This window comes from Poeciliopsis prolifica, unplaced genomic scaffold (assembly GCF_027474105.1).
Source record: "Poeciliopsis prolifica strain line A6 unplaced genomic scaffold, Auburn_PproV2 SCAFFOLD068, whole genome shotgun sequence".
NCBI lineage: Eukaryota > Metazoa > Chordata > Actinopteri > Cyprinodontiformes > Poeciliidae > Poeciliopsis > Poeciliopsis prolifica.
In genome coordinates this window covers 1229338-1251593 of record NW_026562443.1, presented here as the reverse complement: position 1 = coordinate 1251593, position 22256 = coordinate 1229338, and the positions used below count along the sequence as shown (strand labels likewise).

At 40.8% G+C, this 22256-nt stretch overlaps 1 protein-coding gene across 2 annotated transcripts; it reads right to left on the bottom strand.

The window, feature by feature from the left end:
• pnpla7b (patatin-like phospholipase domain containing 7b) lies at positions 1-22125 on the bottom strand. 2 transcript variants are annotated; one of them, XM_055020506.1, is made up of 35 exons: positions 22000-22125; positions 21130-21170; positions 20003-20077; positions 19744-19831; positions 19399-19478; positions 18356-18450; positions 17496-17636; positions 16645-16804; positions 15012-15092; positions 14768-14896; positions 14604-14684; positions 14388-14508; positions 14230-14295; positions 13789-13871; positions 13513-13662; positions 13320-13397; positions 12737-12942; positions 12527-12658; positions 12327-12450; positions 12051-12240; positions 11177-11326; positions 9629-9692; positions 9300-9468; positions 7811-7993; positions 7597-7715; positions 6265-6421; positions 5549-5665; positions 5072-5141; positions 4585-4701; positions 4182-4330; positions 3949-4101; positions 3733-3849; positions 3187-3271; positions 2913-3034; positions 1-2048 (listed from the first exon to the last, which is right to left on the bottom strand). In XM_055020506.1, the coding sequence occupies exons 1-35, from the start codon at positions 22118-22120 to the stop codon at positions 1983-1985; spliced, it is 4080 nt and encodes a 1359-aa protein (XP_054876481.1). In that variant the 5' UTR covers positions 22121-22125; the 3' UTR covers positions 1-1982. The 2 variants fall into 2 exon arrangements, with proteins under 2 accessions (XP_054876481.1, XP_054876480.1); XM_055020505.1 differs by having other exon boundaries at positions 21130-21174; positions 22000-22124.
• Positions 22126-22256: the final 131 nt, after the last annotated feature.

The following is a 22256-nucleotide window of genomic DNA, read 5'->3' as shown; positions in this document are numbered from 1 at the left end:
TTCCTTACAGTTATCAGTTTAATTTTACATAAAGCAACGGTTTCATTTCAGTCGTCATAGTATGCATCACAAAACAGTCAGTCCGCCTATATCATCATATGTTAGGTCACTTAAAAATGTATGACAACAGATATAAGTTGAGTTTTTACAAGTGTTAAAGTTAGCATTTTATAACGTCAAACACAGAATGGGTAACACTGGCATCAGGTATTTTCCGAGCTCCAACATTTAGTTTTGTTTTCCAGTCGTAAAGCTCGGCTTTGGGTCAAACTCCAGTCAGCAGAAAACAAAACGGCTGCTGTGTTTGGCAGGAAAACGAAGCTCAACTAAGATTCACATTGTCACGACAATCTGGCAGTGTGTTGCAATAACGCTACGTGAGCAGAGCTGCAGCACAAACTACAATACAAAACGTTTTGTCAACTTCATAATCCGTAACGCAACTTTAACACATTGCTGATATAAAGGAATCCAGGACATGTAAAGGCTGCATAGGTTGAGCTGCTAATGCTGCTGAATTCACTGAGCTGCAGTTCATTCAGGTTAATTGAGCTGAATGCAGCCAAACCAATCAGAGCTTTCGATACAACAGCTCATCAGTGACAAAGTTGAGATTCTACACATTTAGCGGGGCTGATTTAGTAAATATGGAAAATCTTTTTACACATTTCACAAGCTGAAAAAGGAAGAAGCTCCGCAAACTGTTGACAAAATAAAGTTCATAGGTCACAAGAGTAACTTTGTCAGAAGCAATCTGTTGCCTAAATAAAGAGGGGCTATGTAAACCAAACTGTAAACAATATGCAGTTTTCACAGTGAAGGGGGTTTAATCAGTTGTTGCATTGCTCTGTTACATTAAGTCCAGACAGAACATTGTTAAGTTTCATGTTCAACAAAACAAAATGTGGAAACAGAAAAGGAAAGGCGTTGTACTGAAATAACTGCAGTTAATAACTTTTATAAAACATATTTATTTACATTTTTGTTGAAACTGTCGCCATCCCATGACAGTATGTTATGAGACAGATAATCTGTGAAAAGGTCGAGCTTCAAATAACCAATCAGAGCCAGTAGGCGGGTCTTAGTGCTGTCAATCAGCCTCTGTTTGATGTTCATACACAGGGTGCGACGCAGCAGCTTCTTCCTAATAGCATAGCCTGTTGTTAGTGCTAACGCTGCTAGCATGGCTGCTCAACAGTTTTCCAGTAACACTAACTTGTTTCTCTGCCATTAGCACACTAAGCAGAGTACAAAAGGTTGATTGTCAGCGCTAAGCCCCTCCTCCTGGCTCTGACTGGTTGTTTTTAGTCAGAGCGTTGCATTTCTAAGTACTACAATAGAAGCTTAGAGAAGAGGCGGAGGACATCCATCTTTTTAAAGATTATCTGTATCATATACTGAGAGACAACGCTGAGACAGTTTTAGCAAATATGTAAAAAACATATATTTATTTAATAAAAGTTACATTTTGCAGCTTTAAAGATATTTAGTATTTCTTCTGAACAGGTCTGCGTGACGTTTGAAGACTTCTGGTTCATGTTTACAGTTTTTCCACAGAATAAGCATCAGAATATAAATGAAGGTGATCATCCTAAGTAGAAGTTTTGTGAAATTGAATGATGAATAATTTGAATCGTAGCTGCAGCTCCAACAGGTCAAAGGTTAAAAGCAGAATAGTGACTGGACTTTTCATTAAACAGACTATGATAGTTATGTGAATAAATGATGTGTATAAAATTGTTTTCTGTTGGACGCAGTACTTCATGTGTTGATGACAGCAAGCCGTTTCTTCCTACAGGCACACACTGGTCATCACACCAGTGTCAGCATGAGGTCCAGCACACACAGAGGAGTTCAGGATCAAACTAACAACCTCTCCTCTCCTTCCCAGTGGAAGCGGGCCGGTCCTGCTCAGGTCCACCAGGACGACACCAGCTGACTCCTCCCCGCTCTGAAATAAGTTTCATGTGGTTCCAAGGAGGTCAAAGGTGAGTATTCTGAGAGGCGTTCTGGAGCCGGTGTCTGACTTGGACGGGGACTTCTTCATCCTGTTGAAACAACAACATGTTTATTATCAGGTATTACTCAGGTATTGCTGTAGAAATCTTGAAATGCAGACTTAATTCTGGTAATGATATTATATAAATATTTTTTTATTGATTTGAGCCATTCTTCTTGTAGGTTTCTATCCCGTCCAGATAGAAACAACCATTTTACTTGTAAGCATGTAACCTCAGCTGTCAGCCTCAGGTAAAGGTAGGGATGTTCTCGTTGTGAACTGCAGGGGGCGCTGGCCAAGAAACAAGAGCCTTCTTGTTTGACTGAAACCTGCAGCTGCTCACATGGTCAATTATGATGGAGTACTATAACCAGACTAACGTGCTGTACATAGGTTTTTGAATACAAGAATAATTTGACTGCTATGAGAACAAAGTTATGATATTAGTAGATCATAGATTCAATATTATTAGGAAAAAATTTGAAAATTCTGAGAAAAAAGTTGTTTGAATCAGAGTTGCCAGATTGGTTGTGTTTCCACCCAGTTGGGCTGCATGTTAGAACCTGTTGAACACGACACACTCATCAGAGTTAAAGAATTAGTTCCGTATTTATAAAACTGATACTAAAGTGTGACTTCGCAAACCGCTCAACATTCCTAATTTTATTTTTAAACCGTTTTTCATGTTGGAGTTTTCATATTACTACTTCATTTTCCAGTTATTAAGACTTAATTCTGGTAATGATATAAAAGAAAGGCTCATCCTGGCCCTAACATGGCTTATGGGGAAAAGTTTCACAGACAAAGATTGAACTAACCAAAAACTGAATATGACATGAACACCCAGGATGAGTTTATGTGAGGTTTTCTCTCTACAGTCCATCTAGAAAACACAGGATGCTTTGATGCTCACAGTCTCAGCCGTCTCCTCTCCCTCAGTGTGTTCGCTGCCTGGAGTGAAGGCCTCAAAGTCAGACAGAGCGCTTTCCACGGCCTCCTCGTCGTAGTCAGTCTGGTACTCATCAGATGGTTCTTCTGAAAGCACATGAAGCAGGAAACAGTGCGATCATGATTCCTTCACAGCTTTTGACAGAGACGTCACAACCAAAGACTTCAGCGGGAAAAAAGAAGACTTTAGGGAGACAGAGGTTTAGGTTTCAATGTTTGTTTCATTCTGTGATGCTGACCGTCTATCAGAGCGTTCTTCACTGGCTCAATTCTGGACACGATCTCTGCCAGGTCGGTGAAGGAGGCGTTGGGACACGTGACCACCTGGAAGATTCCAGCATTTATAAAAAAAATCTGCTCTAATACTGGGTGACTTCTGTTTAGCAGGTTTTCAGTGATACAGACACAAAGTTGTGTAACTTTAGGATGCTGTTCAGAAATCATTGCACTCCTTTAATAATTTATTATAAAGATAATTCCATATTCGTTTTATGAAGAAAGTAGAAAAAATATTGTGTTCCTGTTATGATGGGGAGACCTTAGTCAGCTACAGCTGCTGTCAGCAGCAACAAGATGTTTACTTCTAATTAACATCTCACTGATTCTTGTTTTACTTTTAATTGTTGTTCGTTATATCATAAAACATATAACATGTATTATATTGTTCCAGGCACAAAACAGTCATTTTTTACTGTGGAAATTTGATTTTATATGATAGAAATACTAGAAAACAAAGAGCAAATGCCACGCCTCCTAAACTCCAGCTGTGATTGGCTGTCACTCACATGTCCAGTCGTGGTTTTATGGAACTCCTCCTGGTGTCTGTCCCGCAGCATGCTGTCCACCACTCCGCTGCGGTGCCACACGTCAAACAGAGTCTTACCATGATGGTACCCCACCTCCTGAACTCAAGACCAAAGCAACGGCCCTTCCAGCTTCACATACTTTTCACTTTTCAAAAGAAAATCCAACAAAAACCAGGAAGACGACAAAAAGCTCACAGCAATTTCATCAAATTTGCCAAAATCCAGCGTTCCATATCGATCGATGGGCGGCCGGATGTATTCACAGTAGTCGCTGTCTTTGACCACCTCCAGCTGCCTCACGCAGCAGACGTACGCCAGACGTGTTTGGATCTCGGCCATGTTCAGAACCTGGAGGGAAGAGGCGGGTAAAACCAGAGTCTCTGCAGGCGGGGTTACCAACCGCGGCGGGTCTGACACGGCAGCAGTACCTTGACCTTTTCAGCCAGAGGGTTCAATCGTTTCCACAGCAGCCACCAGCCGCTCAGGCTGTCGCCGTAGTTGGTCAGACTGGTTTCATTCCGGCTTCCAACATCAATGGCGATGACAACCTTGGCACCCATAGAGCGAGCCACGTCAGCTGATGGAGAAGAGAAAGATTCCCTCAGCACCTGTTCCCCATTGTCACTTTCCATTATAAATTCAATATTTTTCAACGGGGGACGGAGAAGCTGGTCTGAGTGGATGAAGAAGACTGATGAAGGTAAAGTAAGAGTGGAGGTCTCTTCTCCTTGGTCTACCAAATAAACATATCCAAAATCAAAACAAGAGTAATTTGTATAATGTCCTAATTTTCTGTGCTATTAAGATCCAGTGGGAGCTGCCTGATCTCACCAGGAAGGTTGTTGATGTACCCTCCATCCATGAGTAAGTGTCCATCTTTGGGATCACAGAGAGGTGGCAGATAACCAGACAGCGACATGCTGGCTCTGACATAACGCCACAGTGAACCTGTGCAGAGGACGAGACGAGTGTAGAGGGAAAAAGGACAAAACACTGACAACATGTCTCTGGGATTAAAATATGAAAAAACATGAATGGAGGATGTTTTTGTTAAGCAAAAATGTTTTTTTTTTTCTATATTTGTGATGATTCTGTTTTTATTTTCAAGGCATTTTGTTTCTTTTTTCTGTCTTCTGGAAGTTTCACCTAAAGATAGCATTAGCTTTAGCATCTTCGACTAAAGCCGCTCTTTAAAAATCAACCAGCAGGTGGACGGCTTCAAAAATTCATTTCATCAAGATCTGACTGCAAAAGAAAGCACAAGTGGTTTTACTATATTTAAAGAAGCTGTATGAGAAGTGATGCCAGTTTCACACACCATCAGTGTGGACCCTCATGGAGGAAGCGGTGATATCTGTTGTTATGGTGAAGTACGGCAACCACAGGTCCTGGAGGTGGAGGGGTCACAAAAACACAAGAAGCAGCAGAAGAGAAAACTCTGATCATCGAGGGGAATTAGGAAATGAGTATTTGAGTTTTACAACCTTAAAACCCTCGTAGTGATTAACCCCCAAGGAAACTTTGAAATGACTGTCCACTTTGATATTTAGTTCCCAAAATGGTGCAACTTATGAAACTGTAATGAAAGCTCTGTGTTATGTTTTTCAATTTTACTTCTGTCACATAAAATCTCCGTAAAATACATTGAAGCTTGTGATTGTGAAAAAACAATATTAAAAATTTAAAAGGTGTAAATAGTTTTGGATGTCCCTGTAGAAAGTTTGGGGTTAAGCTCGGCTCCAAAGCTTTACTGTCCTGCCACTGTTGTTGGGGGAGGCTGGTGCTCTAAACCTACCTCTATCTGTTTGTCCTTGAAGATGGAGCTGACGCTGTAGTTAAAGGAGGCTCCAGAGAACATGGAGGTCACAGGGTAGGTCAGGTCCAAGATCTTCTTGAAGTACGACGTCATTCCCTGAACAAAACCAGAACGAAGGACAAGAAGTGAGGAGAATTGTGCCATAATAAGGAACAAGGCTTTCCAAGGTGTGATTCTTTTGCTAAAAACAATAAAAGCAGGAGCGCTGCCAGGAATCTTCGGCCCCATGACAAAAAATTTGATTGACACTCTTACCTTTGTCTCTCTTTCCCTCTACTTATTTATTTTTCTGTTTGACAACCTGATTTTATCATTTTTCTTAACAGCTTAGTACCTGACACAATCTACTGACTGCTGCTGAACACCGTGACCCAAGCAGGAACCAACCATTTCATGCAGCTCCAAATATGGATGTGTGTTTTGGTCTGGGGGGCGCAACATTTACTTTTTAATGCCAAAAAACAATCTTTGAGAATACAATATGATTATTTTTTAAATTTGCAGCCCCCCCCCCTTTTTTTTAAATTCTATAAACAAAAAATAAATAAATAAATTGTGGGGGCCCCTTGTTAGTCAGGGGCCCTTAGAATTGTCCTAACTTTCCCCCCTTTTTGGCGCCCCTAAATCAAAGAGTTGCTATATGTTGATGAACATTGTGAGAAGGTATCAGACATATGAAATGAAAGTGAACACACCATAGCCCACTCCCGAGCTCGGACCCTCATCCGACTGCTGCTCTTTTCCTCAGCGTACAGCGCTCCCATGAAGGAGCCGATGGAGGTGCCGCCCACCACGTCCACGGGGATCCCGGCTTCGATCAGCGCCCGCAGCACGCCGATCTGAGAGCAGCCTCTGAAAGAACAGCCATACAGTTGATATGGAAACAAACAACAACCATTTCACTTATTCAAGAGAAACACTTCTGTTATTTACAAAAGAGGATAAGAGCCACTGGAGAAAAATGAATTTGCAGATTTTTCCTTTAACCATTTACCTTATTTTTCTTTTTACAATATTAGAAATGCACTAAGAGAGGGAAACACACAAATTCAATTCAACAAATCAAATTTTTAAAATAAGAAAATAAACATTTTATTGCCTAAAATGCAATAAGAGCTCTTTTAGCTTTTTGTAACAGATAAAAAACCCGTCTAACATCAATATCTGAAAGGCTCAACTTAGCATCAATACAGTGTAGGGCTGATCTGGTGATTATGTTTTTGGGTTTACTGGTTAATAATTTAATTACTGCTCTGAATATGTTGTTCATTCAGCAAATGGCCTTTTTAGCGCCTGTATATTTTAGTTAACAACTAATTGATTACTAAATTAGCTGCAGATTATTTCAATAATCGCTTCGTCACGATTAATCTGATAAATCCTTTCATCTCTGAACAACATAAGTGCTTCAAATACACCAAACATATTTCCTGTACTTCATGTAATATCAAGCAATCGTACAATGATACTGATAACAGTCATGGCAGGGTAATTGAAAAGTGCCGACACCCTCTAAGTTCACGTCCTAAACTAACAAAGCCATGGGGAGAAACACAGAGCCTCAAATGGACATCATGGATCAAGCTCACCATTATTTTTACATGAGTCACTGAGTAGAAAACAAGTCCTACCTTGTCAGAGCTCCAGGACAAGCCAGAGCAGTGCGGGGAAAAAACAGGTTAAACACAAAACAAACAGTCACTTTAATGTGATCCGTACAAACACATGCAAACAATAACTGTCCAGATGAGGAAGAAAATCTCTAAAGCTTCACCCTAAAGGTTCTGTCTGGGTCAGACCCAAAGTAGAGATCCACCAATTGCAGTTTTCAGGCTGATTGTCGATTACCAATCGTTCAGAAGCCAGACCTGCAATTCATCAGCTGGCCCATTTATCAGTGCACCCCTGATCCAAAGCACAATTTCCCTACCAGTGAGGTCCGTTTCTATCCTGGAAGTTTTCAAGTTTAGAAATGGACTGAGAGGAACGTTCCAGAAGGGGAAACATGTCTAATGTTGAATGGGTACCTGGCACCGCCTCCACCCAGGACCAAGGCGATGCTGTTTCCTGTCAGGATCCTGGCCAGGCGGGAGAAGTCAGAGTGACGATCTGGACATTTTTCAAACACACGCTCGTACAGCTCTCTCTGCAAAACAGAAACAAACTTCAATGTGGAAAATGCTCTAGAAGGCCCAGTAGGTGAGTACTCCCTCATAACCCATGGATGTCCAGGTTCAGTACCAGCTTGGGTAAGCTCCTTTTGGAGAACACTCTGCGGGGACAGGACAGGTGGTGGTGTCTGGAGATCCAGCTGCGCATGTTGAGCCACTCGGCCGTCCCGCTGGGCGGCGGGCCGTCCTCCCTGTGCAGCAGCACCAGCTGCTTCTGGGCTCGCACTGAGCTGCTCTCCAGCATCCGCTCCAGCTGCAGCAGGGACGGTTTTCAGGAGGCAGAAAGAGACCACACATCACGACTGGTTTTTATTCAATTTTTTCCTTTCTCTCTTTTAGCCTACTTTTTAATATGCTGACATGCACACGCCACAGCTTACACAACCATGTTTTTGTGTGACTGTCGTCAGACATAGATAAACACACTGAAACTGATTAGACAACCTTTGACAGTACAGATTGCAGAAAACAGTAAAAAGCTTAACATGCGATACAGTCTTGGCCTCGCTTGGTTCCATCCATAAGGTGAGCTCACTGTGGCCCGAGCGCAGGACGGTGAATGTAACTCTGTATCTGTTCCATTTGTATGACATGTATGGCTTGTAACATTTGATCATTTTTTGGCTTTAAAGCCCGCTTTTATAAATCCAAATCTCATTATTTCTCAAGGTAATTCACACCCAGGGGTTCTGGTCGGGTCCTGAAACTGGTAAATGGACTTTGTAATAAAATAATCCAAACGGACAGAGACAAAAATGAATCAACTTCAACAATACAACAAATCTAACTCATGCCACAGAGTCAGAGGTTTTATGATCACCGAGCAGGACAAGAGGAGAAAATTCAGCTTTTTAGAAAGCGTGACACTTAAGAGTTTCCTGTGAATCTCTGATTGACAACCCAAAGGCTACTACTGCAGCAGACGCAGACATACTCTGATGATGCATAACAATAAGACCACCACCCTAACCCCTTTAGAATAGGCAATGATTAATAATGTAGCCACCGCTACATGAAGTTTTTCACAAATGACTGATGATCTGATTTAGTCAATAAGATCTTGATTCTCAAATTCAATTTTTTTTGCTGAAATCAAGTTTGTATTTTGTGTTTGTGGTCATTCATGCTACAAAATAAAACACATCCAGACTTCTGTTTATGTCCCCAAAACAACCCGCATGCATAGAAGAAGAACATAAATGTCACACAGCAGTGGGCTGTTTACCACGCAAGTAATAACGGATGGAACCGCCTATGGGCCAATTTTAACGTCTGTTCAGCAATTAGAGCCCACAGTATGACCACAAAATCATAAAAAGACAAAGGAGGCTAATAGAAGCTATTAGCAATGGCATTTTGAGGAGCACTGAGTGCAGCTTTTTGTAGGGAAGTCTGTCTGGTTGTGTAGTCTGAACGAGGATGTGATGTGGTTCACTGACACACTTCAAGCAGCCTTCAGTCAGAACCAGATCAGGTCTTCCAGCAGTCTGAGCTAATGTTATCATGTTATTCACTTCTCTGGGATCATGCATTATTATATGAAGGTGGACATCTCTGACCTCGCCCACAGTGGGCTCCTGCTCCCCCAACCCCACAATGATGATGCAGTCGGCCTGACGGATGCAGCGCTGGGTCCAGGGTGTGAGGCTGGAGTCGGACTGGTAGAGGACTATCCGGTGGATGTCTTCCTGCTGGCCAAGCCAGCTGGACAGACGGTACTCATGGACACTTTGTAAGTAAAGAATTCAGCAGATTAGGTGAATGAGTATTGTCTGGAAGTTTTAGAGTATCAGCCAGAATGTTTTACTCCATGTTTGCAGATCTGACACTAAAGCATCAAGGCAATGAAAAAGGAAAAGTTTCTTAGTTTATATAGTCAATGACTAACCTGTCCAGGGCAGCAGAGCCCAGTCTCTGTTTGATGATGTCACTAGTCAGCAGTAAGGTAGGGCCTGGTAGATGACCATAACAAAAAAAAACAACAACTGGTTACATTGCTAAATCCTTTACATGATGACTTGGCACTAATAAATAAATGTTAATGCACTGACAAAGAGTTTTACTTCCTGTTGAGCTTGCTATTTCTTTCCTGAAATAAAAGTCTCTTTACTTCCTGTTTTGGTCTATTAGCAGATTTCCTCAGAACACTGGGAACCAATAATACAGTCAGAACAGGAACATACAGCGACATAGATGCAGTGTTTCACTAAGTAACATTACCACAAATCTGAAGCTGCATGAAACTAAATAAGATCTATACTTCATAATGTGTTCCCAGAAAATATGTCAAGTTCACCTGTAGAATCAGTGCCTTGCTAAACTATTTAACCATCATAGAGCTGAATGGTAGAACATAATACAGGGGATTCAAAACCTTCAATAAAACTCAACAGTGCGTGGTGTAAATTTGTGTTCAACCCTCTTACTCCATCTGTCCCTAAAAAATGAAGTATGACTTATGATAGTGAGCAGATGCTACTCATGTGTAATTCAAGCTGAGTATAATAGCAGCTATTGTGTGAAAATCATTTTTAGAGAAGATTAGAGCACAAACAGCGTCATGAAGACCGACAAACCAGAGACAGGACTCTGTGGAGACAAGTAGAGTAGGATTCCCATCTAAAACATGCCAAGCTTTGAATGTCTGATGGAGCTCTGAGTGGCTGAGCTACAGCCATGAGACATGGCCGTCCACCTTATTGTCATGGTGGCAAAGACAGAGTTTATGAACAAAGCAGCCACAAAGCTGCTTTGCTTTCTTGATAATTGTGGGACTAAAAGTCCTTATTTCCAGGACTGGAAAGAAAACCTAGTGTTGCAAAAAACTCCACCAGGAACGCCACTTGCAGTTTTTCTACTGTAGAGGAAAGTGCTTCGTCAGATGAGACAAAAATGAAAGCTTCTGGCTAATATGCAAACATCTAGGAGTAAAAAGAGTCCTGATACCAAGTTTTTACTGACAGTACAAGTACTTCAGTATAGGTACTTGCTTATACTGAGTAGTTGGTACTTATAAGTTTGTGCTTATACTTCATCCAGTATTTGTTTGGACAAATGCATTACAACAGGGCGGCGTTCAGTCACTGACTACTTCAACAAATCATAAGCAGAGCAGAATATACAGATTATATAATCTTCAAATGCTATAAAGATATATTTTTCACACCTCATCTTTTCAGGTGTTTATTTTTTTCTAGTACTAAGTTATTTTATGTTGGTCTGTCAGATTAAACCTCTATAAATTACACTGAATATTTTTAATGTAAGGTGATGAAATGTGAGAAAGCTGACAGGTATTGGCACTGTGCACAGTATAAACATCCCTTTTGACAACATGAGGGAAGATGTGAAGAGTTTTTCTGACACTTGCACTTGCAGCTTCTGAAGAAGCAGCATGTCTGCGTGTGTGTGTGTGTGTGCGTGTGTGTGTGTGTACCGATGCCACTGAGAGCATGCTGGAGCTCCAGGGTGAAGGTGGTGAGAGGAACGTCGTCCGACACCGGCAGGATGGCCACAGTGGACAGATTAGAGGCTGGATTCCCAGCATCCCACTTACTGGTGGGCGTGTGGAGGCCCAGGCCACGACCTGGAGGACACAAAACCATTACAGTCAAAGAACTTAAAGAAAACAACCAACGCTGGTTTCCTTTTGCTTCTTTTTGATTGCATAAAATATTTTAAATATACCCATTAAAACATCATGATAGTTGAACTGAGTTTGTTACTTTGAGCTCAAGTCCAAAAATGCAGCAAAAATGCCTTTAGTTGGTTTGTTGGTATCTACAGAAAAATTTACCATAAGAAACAACAAAGTCTTAACCTGGGGGAGGGTGTGACACTGGAATCAAAAGTAAGAAAGAGAATTGATAGGATGCATTTGGCACCAATGAGGATAACCTCAGATTTGCTGCGGTTTAGTTGAAGAAAGTTTTTAATTTCTGCCCTCCTCCCTCACAACCAGTGAGGGAGGAGGGCAGAGGAGAGACAAAGGCTTTAGTCATGATGTAGAGCTGGGTGTTATCAGCACAACAGTGAAAATGAACATCAAATCTGAAGAAGATATTGCCAAGTGGAAGGATGTAAATGATGAAGAGGAAGGGCCTTTGGACAGGACCCTGAAGCACACTTGAGGTGACAGTAGAGGGAATTAAATTAAAGGACTTGAGTTGCATAAACTGAGAGCATACCAGAGAGATAAGGAGTAAACCAGTCAACCAATTAAACCACTTCAATGACTCAGCTGCAGTATTGACTAAACTGGAGTTAGAACTGCAACTGTGGTGGTTTGGAAACAATCTTTTTGTGATTACCGGTCAGAGGCCCGTTGACCTGCTGCATGTTGCCCAGGATCTTCTGTCCCAGCACATGGATCAGCCTGGTGACCACCTGAGGATATCTCCTCTTGATGGAGTTCAGCGCTCCTTCAGGCAGCTTGGCCAGCTCCGAGTCCCTGACAGCGTGGACCGTGGTGGCTCGATTCATGTGTGTCAGGGCCTCCACCTGGTCAGACGCAGAAATCTGAGCTGTTGTTCTGTTTTCTTGAACGTTTCAACAGGGTTGTGGACACCAACGCGTCAGCAGCTCACCACACCAATTAGGTCGCCGCGGCCATACTCCCCAGCCAACTCCTTCTTGCCGTTATCCTTGGCGATGACAGAGCGCAACCGACCGCTGAGGACGATGAAGGTGCTGTCTGACTTGTCTCCTTGTCTAAAAGAAGACAATTGGACTGATTGCAGAGTCGGACATCTGTTCAGTTTGAAAAGCGTTGCCTGGTTGAGCATACCTATAGACGGCGCGGCCAGCCTCTACGGCCATCCAGTCCAGGGCAAAGTCGATCTGCCTGACAAACGATGACATCCTCTTCACCACCGTGTGAGCTACGTTCAGCACCACCCTCGGCTCCTCCCGCATTATCCTGTGGTTACACACACCGAGATAGTCACACATTATTCATGATGAAAGGACACAGGTGTTGTGGACAGTGTGGTCCTACTCGTAGAAGTGGGCCTTGGATACGGAGAGGAAGGTGCAGTCTCGCTGGGCTCGCACGGTGAAGATGAGGGGCTCTCCTGTGAGGACGGCCAGGTGACCCACCATCTCTCCCGGGTGGGTGACGAAGAGCAGGCTCTCTTCCTCGCGGTCGATCATACGCTGGTAGACATGGAGCAGCCCTGAGATGACGAATGCCACGCTCACATCCTGAAAGAAGACGATCACCAAGATTGTTTGTTTTTCAAAAAACCCCAGTTTCATCTAAAACACAAACAATTATATCAAAAAATAGAAACTCTTGAAGAGCCTAGTTAAAGTATTTGTAAACTTTGAAAGGAAACTTTTAACAAAAAGCAAGTTTGTGTGTTAAAAACAGACTTATAACTCTAACTATGCTGCAAAAATATTGGATTATTCGATAATTTTAATATTTGCTTTTTTTATATTCTATTTTGCTACAGCTATTTTTTTCCTCTGTGGAGAAGGAAATGCCCTCAGCATGTCTATAAGCCTTTTAAGCATTTAAAAAATTTCAGACATTTTATTCTTACAGTAGAAAAATATTATGTTTCTGTTACACTTACTTGATCTCCTTGATGGGCTACCACACACCCAGCTTTGACCTGACGGAGGGTGACCCTTCCTTCCAACAGACTGGGGTCCTGTTGAGCAACGCCAGCAGATAATATTGTTCCTTTCTATATTGATATCGTATTACCATAAAACATCCACCTCAGCTTACTGGGAGAAACTTGAAAGATTTCCTGTAAAGGCTACCTGCAGCTGGATGACCTGCAGCAGATCCTTCTTAGCAGCCTGGAAGATGACGTTGACTTTGCTGTGGTGGACAGCTCCTCCTCCAGGTTCACCATAGTGATAAACAGCAGAAGGAGAGTGCTGCACAGTCACACTCTTCTTCAGGATAGACTGAGGAGACATCACCATTCAGACTGAGCATGTGTGAGCCAAACAAGTGACGCTGCAGCTTCCCAGCATCCTGATTCAAGCTAAATCATTTTAACAATGAAACAAAGTGAACTGTTCTACAGAGACCTTAACAGAGCCTTGGTTCACAAACTCTTCTTTGGCAGACTGAGTCTGATCAAACACTCTGGTAACCTCGGGAGGGCCATCACCTGCAAGACACGCACACACACATACACATACACACACAAGTTAGAATAGCTACAATATAGTATCTCTATACCCCGTCTGTAATAAATCCTCTAATAAAACCATTAAAGGATTTTAGTAGAGGATTTACTACAAACCTATCGGGAAAATGTTTTTTCACAGTTTTTTTTTTCACAAAACATTGATTACTATACTATTTCACAATGTATCAAAGCGTTGTTCCATGAAAAAATGCAATATTTACTGAGATGTGAGGGAAGTACTCACTTTTCTTAGATACTGTATGTATTTTCTTGACTTTTCTTCACATGATTGTCTGTGTTTTTGATTATGCATGAGCAGAACATTAGGTGTGCATACCTGAGCCCTGCATGGAGTTAGATTTCTTATATTTAGCTGTAGCTATGTCCCCGACGCTGAACTTTTCTGTCATGAAAGAAAAACAAACAAAAACCTTCAGATGAAAATTATAAGAGCAACGTCACAGAACCCCTGGAGATACGGCACTCATTTCCAACCTGCATCAGCTTTTTCAGAGCCTGTGTCTTCAGAGTGGGACAGCTGCCGACGAAACCCTTTGTGTTGATGAGCCTCACCCAGAACATTGGCTACAGACACCAGAGATATAGCCTGACTTTCCTAGTACACAATAAAAAAAAAAAGTCTTAAAAGTGTTCAAATTTATTCTCAAACAATTGATAAGTTTCTCATGATTTCTGGTGCAATTACAGTACCGGGTTGAAAAGCTCTGTGGTAAGGCCAAGGTAGTTGTGTAAGGCAAGAAAGGTTACTCTCTGGAGACGCACCATAATAATCTAGAGGGGGAAAAATCTCAACAATATGTAGTAGGAATATATTTTTAAAACAGCATCTGTATCAACATGCAGCTGAGATTTACCTGAATGACGCGGACCAAAGTCTCTGGGTACTTTTCAAAGACAGTCTGAAAGGCCACAGCTGGAAGACGCAGGACGGTGGACGGAACTGCAGCCCTGGCAGACACTGTTTTATAAGGAGCCGGGTAACCCTGAAATTCACAGAATGCACTGTCTGACAGGAAGAGGGCGCTCTTGACGAGAGACTGTTCCAATAACAACAAAGAGCAGCAAAGTAGGTGAAAGAGGAGGAGGCTGTAGACCTACGGTGATGATGTCCAGGATACTGAGCAGACTGTGGACACTGTCTCCTGGCAAGACATCCTTCACAACCGCGTCTGTCCCATCCTGAAGGACAGAAAGAAATCCACAACACTCTGGATGAGAACGAGAACTGAGTGGCAGACAGCGACGGCAAATGTTCCGAAGTCATCTTATTCCATATTTTTAGAGAATCAATTCAAACTACTGGACGGCAACAAATGACTCTTTTATTAATAAATTAATCTGATGATACAGATGATATGTCATCTATATCTATGATTTAATGATAAATCAGAAATAATTTGGCACATTCTGCTAATTTTCACTTTAACAATTCGAGCCTTTTTATAAAATATTAGATATTTTATAAAATATTACATATTTAAAACAAATATGCAACATAAAAAAATGCATATAAAAAATCAGTTTATGTGACATGTGTTCTAAGACTATAGAAGTTATCTTTAACTTTTGTGATTTTTTTCTAGTTGATTGCTTCACCAACAATTGGATCAGCTATGAAAAAATGTCTGTTGCTAACATGTTCTCCTTCTCATGCTGTAGCACATTCAATTCTGATCCAAAATACTTTCGAGTGAAAATCCCAACCTAGATACTGAAAAGCTTTGGCTGATTTAGATTATTTCATTACAAAGTCCAAATATTTCAAAGTTTTATGCTGGTAGCTGGTTACACAGATGCATCTTGTTCCAGAGGCACATTCTGGAGTATAACACTTCTACAAGCCTACTTAGGTCTTGCAGAATTGCCAGTATTAATCCTGGTTACTAACCCTTACATCCTGGAAAAACTCAATAAAACCAGAGATTTATATAAACTTATCTGTTGCAAATCTTTGGCTGTGTGTCGACCCTGACTGGTGACTGGCTTGGACAGAAACTACAAAAATCTGATATTTCTGTCTTGTTCATGAATGCACCATGTCTTGCAGTAAACCATCACTCTTCTATGTGGACATTACTGACAGAGGAAGACTCAGAGTTAGCTATGTTTTATTGTGTAGTAGTATTTGACCTTTCAGACTTTGTTGAGGGAACATCCTGGACTAGAAAATGTTGGAACATTTTACAGTTTAAATGAATATGTACATCCTGCAGAATAAACATGTATGAAATGCTAATGTTAGGCTAAATTGTTAACGCTGTCACTATTTTGTGGATTTCAAAACACGAACCTGACAAAAAATGAATGTTTTTATTCTGGTTTTCAACCAAATAGTTGGTCCACTTTACATAGTGGTGTGACATTGTTTCTGCTCCTAATATAAAAAAATATATATCTTTATTTACAGCAGGAGGGCTAATAAGAAGTATGTTAAGTATTGTTTTGATATTTTGTTTTATTTTGAAAGTGAACTCAAATTTGTCTAAAATTGCTATCAGCAATTTTATTGCTATTAAAACAAATAGTTGTACCACAGAAGTCTGATCAGTGCATCTCAACACAAAAACTGACTTTATTAAGTAAACATCTCATTAATGTGACATGTTCAAAATATTCCAGATAGTAAAAGCAGTCATGGAAAAAAAATCAGCAAAAACATATAAAGTTCAAACAGAAGTTAAATAATCCAATAACTATATTATCTGTGAAGCTTTGAGAATTTCAGTCTTACACTCTCATGGATGCAGAGCTCCAGGCGGCCATCTTGAACAACATAAATGCTGTCATCAGTGTCACCAGGTCGGAAGAGCCCCTCCCCCTGGTGCAGCTGGATCAGCACCATGTGGCGGCAGAGTTCCAAGAAGAGAGGCTTCTCAAAGTGGCCCAGCACCCTGAATGCAACATTCTGACAATTACTGACAATATTCAACCTTAATATACTACTTCCTTTACTATTAGCCAAATGCAAAGAATCAAACAATTCATTGGAAGCGACTAACAATAGCAGACATAAACTTATCTGATCTTTTGCAGTACAAGAGGGAGAAATACATTAGCTGTTTTTCTACTACTAATGTGTGCAAATCTTAAAATTAGGAAACAAAGTGGAATGAATATAATGTAACACTGGGGAGTGGGCTACAGAACAAGCTCGCATCCTATAAGGTGTTGCTAAAATAACACTTATTTTTGGCCTGTTTTCACATGTTGTCATCAATAGATGAATGTAGGGTGAAGAAGTTTGGAGTCTTCTGGACTTATTGAAACGCTGTATAAGTACAGGCCGTTAACCATTTGCTCAAGAAGGAAGCCAGGCAGGGTTTCCTGCTCATCCTTTTACTTTAAAGACTAAACCTCCAAAGAAAAGATGCAGAAGAATCTTTGATAGAAGTAGAACGTTACAAATGAAGCTGAAGAGGTAGTAATACCAAGATTACCCCCATTGATTCATCAACTCTAATGTTCCGAGGAAGGGAAAATGGTTCGGTTCAGATCTCTGGCTGATTGCTTGGTGCGTCTCTACTGGGTACAAGTAGAGACAAAAAAAACACAAAGAAACTCTGTCTGGTGTTCTTTACAAACCTGACATTCTTCAGCATGTAGAGCACCTCCGAGGGCAAGTGGGAGTTCTGCACGTCAAACTCAGTGAGATCAGCTTCGAGCAAACACGAAGGGGGCTCTTTGGGCTGCAGGGTGGGCGGTTCCTTCCGGATGCGCAGAATCCTAACCAGCACGTCAAGAAAACTAATCACTGAATCAAATCTCATGCATCGCATGGTCAGTTCATGGTGGGAGGCAACTTTCTTCCACCTGAACCTCAGAATAAACACTGAGCTCCTTCTGCTCTGATGTAATTGTTTTCTTGGCTTATCTTTGGGTAACACTTTATTTGACAGGCTGTGCAAAACACTGACACAACACCTGTCACAAACATGAAGGAACCTTCATGAATGTCTACGACTGTTGTTATGAAGTATCATTAGCTAAATAATGACATTTTTAATGCAAATTTATTCTAAAAGTTGCATTTCTATCCCCATCTAGACCAAAGTGGATAATGAGATCATGTTTGTTTTAAAAGTGGAGAAAATAAGCTATGCAAAATTTCAACAACTTGCACACTAAATGGCAACCATTTATGTTTTTTTTTTTTTTTTTTTTTTGCATTGATGTAAATTTCCTTGGCCTTTTGTTGTTGTTTTTATTTAAATGTTTTTTTTACTTCAATTACTGTTGCATTTATTTTAGTATATATTTGTTTCCATAGATTATCATTATCTAGTTTTGGAGGTGTTTAGCACATGCTCTTTGTTCCTGAAAACATGCATCTTGAAATTAATGGTGTATGCAATATGTTTATGCTCCACATTGTGGTATATGTAAACACCTTTGTTCTGTATGCAAACATATCAATAAAAATATCAACCAGAAAAAGCTCTCACTTTCGTGCTATGGACAGGACTTTGGTCCTCTTCCTTACTCTCTGCCGTGAAGCTGAGTTTGAATTGTTTGCAGGAGTTGTGGACAATGTCTGAACCTACAGCAGAGAAACAAAACAGTGATTTACAGATGGCAAGCGGAGGTTCATATCCCAACCAAAACAGAAACCGTGCAAAGCAGAACTTCAGGATGAGAAAGTGGGACAAGATAAATAAGCTTCAGGACAGTCGAGAGAGAGCCATGATGCTCTCAGTCTGATGGCTGTGTGCTACCACCTGTAAACACTCGGTGATGTGGAGAGATTTGGGCAATAGTCAAAAGAGAAAAACTGAAAGGAACTGCTGTTCTACAGGAAGTAACAGGATATAAATAAAGACAGGAGGAATGACCAATTCTTTGTCCTGATTTTTTTACTTTTGGGAAATCAGTGATCAGCTGATACTGGCATGTGCAGCTGTTCTTTTCCGCCGAACTTATCTAATTTTTAAATCTTTGCAAAGATTTAAAAATCAGACACTGTCCGTCCTCTTCTGCCCTGGTTTGACTGACACAGCAGGTCATGTTTTTACATTTGCAGTTAGCAATCGTCACCCCACTGTTAACAACTCAACAATTCCCTTGCAACATTTCAGACAAAACAAATGGAATCGGCTGAAATCTGAATCTGGTCAGGCTTCTTAAAGATTGGTAATCAGAGATTGACCAGAAACAGCAATCGGTGCACCCATATCTCAATTAGTGGATTGAACCTTCTGAGGATCACCTGATTACAGTGGGGGTGATGTGACCCTTCAGGAACTGAGAGTCATCATCAGCACTCAGCTACATCAGCTTGTTTGTCAAATTGTAACCAAAGAAAAAATCTATGAAGTCTGAAATGTAAGATGAAAGTAAAGTCTGGACCACTGATGGTGAAACATCTGGTGTCCACTAAATTTAGCAACAACACAAAGACTTGTAAACACAATATTCACACACTTTACTGGAAGGAAGTGCATACTGAGCAAACCAAGGAGACTTCTTGCCTGTTTTAGACCTTACTGACCTTTCTCATGATCTTCCTGCCGTAGAACATCACCTTGTCCCTCTTTCTGAAGCGGTAGTGAGGAACGCCGGCCTCTTCCTCTGGAACAACCACAAGCTCTCAGTCAGACCAGCAGACAGGGTCATGAAGTTCAATGACCTAATGCAAGTTGTCTATCAATCATGATATCAGTGTGTGAATGTGTGTGTGAGAGTGTGACTGGGAGAACGGGACTGTTGTGTTGAATGCTTTGAGAGGTCAGGATTAATACACATAAATGTGTCCATTTACCATGTGAAAGAGCTAACATGCAGTGCAGTAGAGCTGTAATGTGAACTTGTAAACGGTTAACAATAAGACACCAACTTGATTTTTTGTATCTTCTGTAGAGAAACAGCACAACAACTCCCAGAACAGAGACAGTGATCACAGCTCCAACCACAACAACAATCCACTGGAAGAAAAACACAACAGAGACAGAAAGTTCAAGCGGTACAAGCCAGTTCACCAAAACCAGAACCAGAACTGATACCAGGCTCTAAACATACAGCACATACTGTAGGCTATTCACAGGTCTGCAAACTGCAGAATATGAAATATTTCATTTTAAAAGGAAGGCGCTCACCAAACTGGATTCAGTCTGTTCCTCCACAAACTGTTCCATCTTGGCTCTGATCTCACTGGTGAGTGGACCTAGGTTCTGAAATATTCAGCACACAAACTCAGCAGATGAAACAAACTGGACCCGAGGCAGGCTGAGTCTGAAAGTACTAAATGAGTACTACAACTCAATTTATAAACCAACAAGCTCCATTCAGGGGAGTACCTTCAGTAAGGTCCGTACGTAAGTAAATTTTTGGACACCTTTACTGTACTTGAATATTTATTTTTGGGAAAACTTATGACTTTCGTCGCCGCTGCATTTCTAGAAAGCTTGTCGTTACTCGTTTCTTTTGGTTCAGCGGAGCTTTGTAGTCTGCTGTTGCCATGTTTTCCCCTTATCAGTTTAAATTGTGATCAGTTAGATGAAAAGCACATGGCTGGATCCCAGTAAGGTGGGATCCAGCTTTTTTCTTCTTTTTTTTTAAGAAAAACATTAGAAACGACTCTTCGCATTTTCACATTAGATTAATGCTTTCATAAATTCTAACCTGTATTTCAAAGGATGTCTGGTGTAGAATAATTTAGTTAAGGTCTGACCACTCTTAGCAATCTCACCTGCTGTATACAGTCTTATTTTCTTACAGGAATTGTGTTGTGCCCAATACTGGGGTCACCCACGCACCACTGACTTAGCACACAAAACACCTATGAACAGTTGCTGTGGACACAACTATGTGAGCTTTTAATTCTTAGAGCGAGGAAATAAATACAAGAGAAAGATCATCATAACAAGATGGTTTCTCATTATAGCCAGATATAAACCTTGTTAAAACATTATCAAGATATAAAACTTTCAATTTTAACAATAACACTTGTGTTTATTTCCTAGCTGTGGGAGTTAAACAGTTCTGTACACGACTGTCAGATAACCTTTGCTAAAAAAGAAAAAAAAAAGTCAAGGCTCAGGACACCCCCAACACCCTGCCTCCCTGAGCAGTGTGCCATATCCTTCATATCAAAATGAAGGATATTTGTAATCAATCAGCCATTGATTACAAATAATTAATTGATCTTCTTTGGGTACCACCAAAGGCAGCTGAGTGGTACTAATATGAAACCAAATAATCCTGACACTGAGAATTTTCTTACCGGGTAGACACAGCTATCCTCCTCATCCTGGCTGTCCATGCCTGCCTGGTGAATTAAAAAATAAAAATATCTCTCAGTGGAAAAATGACATTTAAATCCTAAGCATGTTTATCATCTGAGAATCGATTACATAGAAACACACTCTCCCTGTGTGCTCCACTGAAGTCATTTTGCCAGTAAGCTGATCTGCCCTGGGCTCCAGGAGAGAGAACAACACAGAACAAATGCTCGGAGGGATCTGGGTTAAAGATCACCTCCATTTCTCAGGCTCACTCCGAACTGGACCCTGGAGTTAAACACTAAGGGGTCCGGATACAAAGCTCAGTGGGATTAACAGATTAAAGCTCATTATTAATTAGAGATTTTTTTACGCGTGTTTTTGACTTGCTTATTTTCTTTTCCTCTCCTCTCATGTATAGCCAGTCATTTCTGCTCAAGTTGGGTGTCTTTGGCCGACTTCAAAGTGAGAAGTGACCTTTAAATACACTGGAAGCAATAAAGAGAGGAGCTTAAACGAAAGGATTTAATATTCAGGTAATATTTCAAGCAGCTCGGAGTCATGTGGCTGGCTGTCAAAGTCAGATATAGAGTTTAAGTGAAGCTCGTCGGTTGTTTCACCGAGCTAACGTCACGTTCAGTGAAGAAAACTACATTTCTAAGACTTGTTGATTAATGTTAAAAGTTGGGAGTTTATTCTCAGCAGTGTTTATTACATTACAAGCCGTCGACTCACAACAATAGAACAAGAAAATAAACGCTAAAAAGAAAGTAAAATAATACACTGAAAAATGCTGGGAATTTTCTACATTTACTAAAAAGTTTTTGTTTTGTTTTTTCTGAAACAACAGCGTAAACAACCTTCATACGTACCTTCTTTAAGGCTCAAAGTTTTTTGTATACATGCCTTATACTTGATACTACCATGTGACGGTATACAACTTCCTGCCAACATTTCAAAATAAAACCGTATTTGGGCAAAGGCAAGCCACATTAAGGATAGAGATAATCCCTGCACCTGAACTTGGATGCTCTCAAATGCTTCACAAATAAACATCTATATTATTCTTCATCATTCATGTTCTAAATGTCTTGTTTTGCAGCTGGATGGTCAGTTTTACAGAATATGG

Excerpts from the sequence above, each read along its gene's own strand:
- pnpla7b (XM_055020506.1), bottom strand. The coding sequence starts at position 22,120 with ATGTGGCTTGCCTTTGCCCAAATACGGTTTTATTTTGAAATGTTGGCA. Across the intron at positions 6,422-7,596 it reads CTGGGTGGAGGCGGTGCCAG|AGGCTGCTCTCAGATCGGCG; the intron begins GTACCCATTCAA and ends CTGTTCTTTCAG. Across the intron at positions 5,666-6,264 it reads GAGCTCGGGAGTGGGCTATG|GGAATGACGTCGTACTTCAA; the intron begins GTGTGTTCACTT and ends GGTTTTGTTCAG.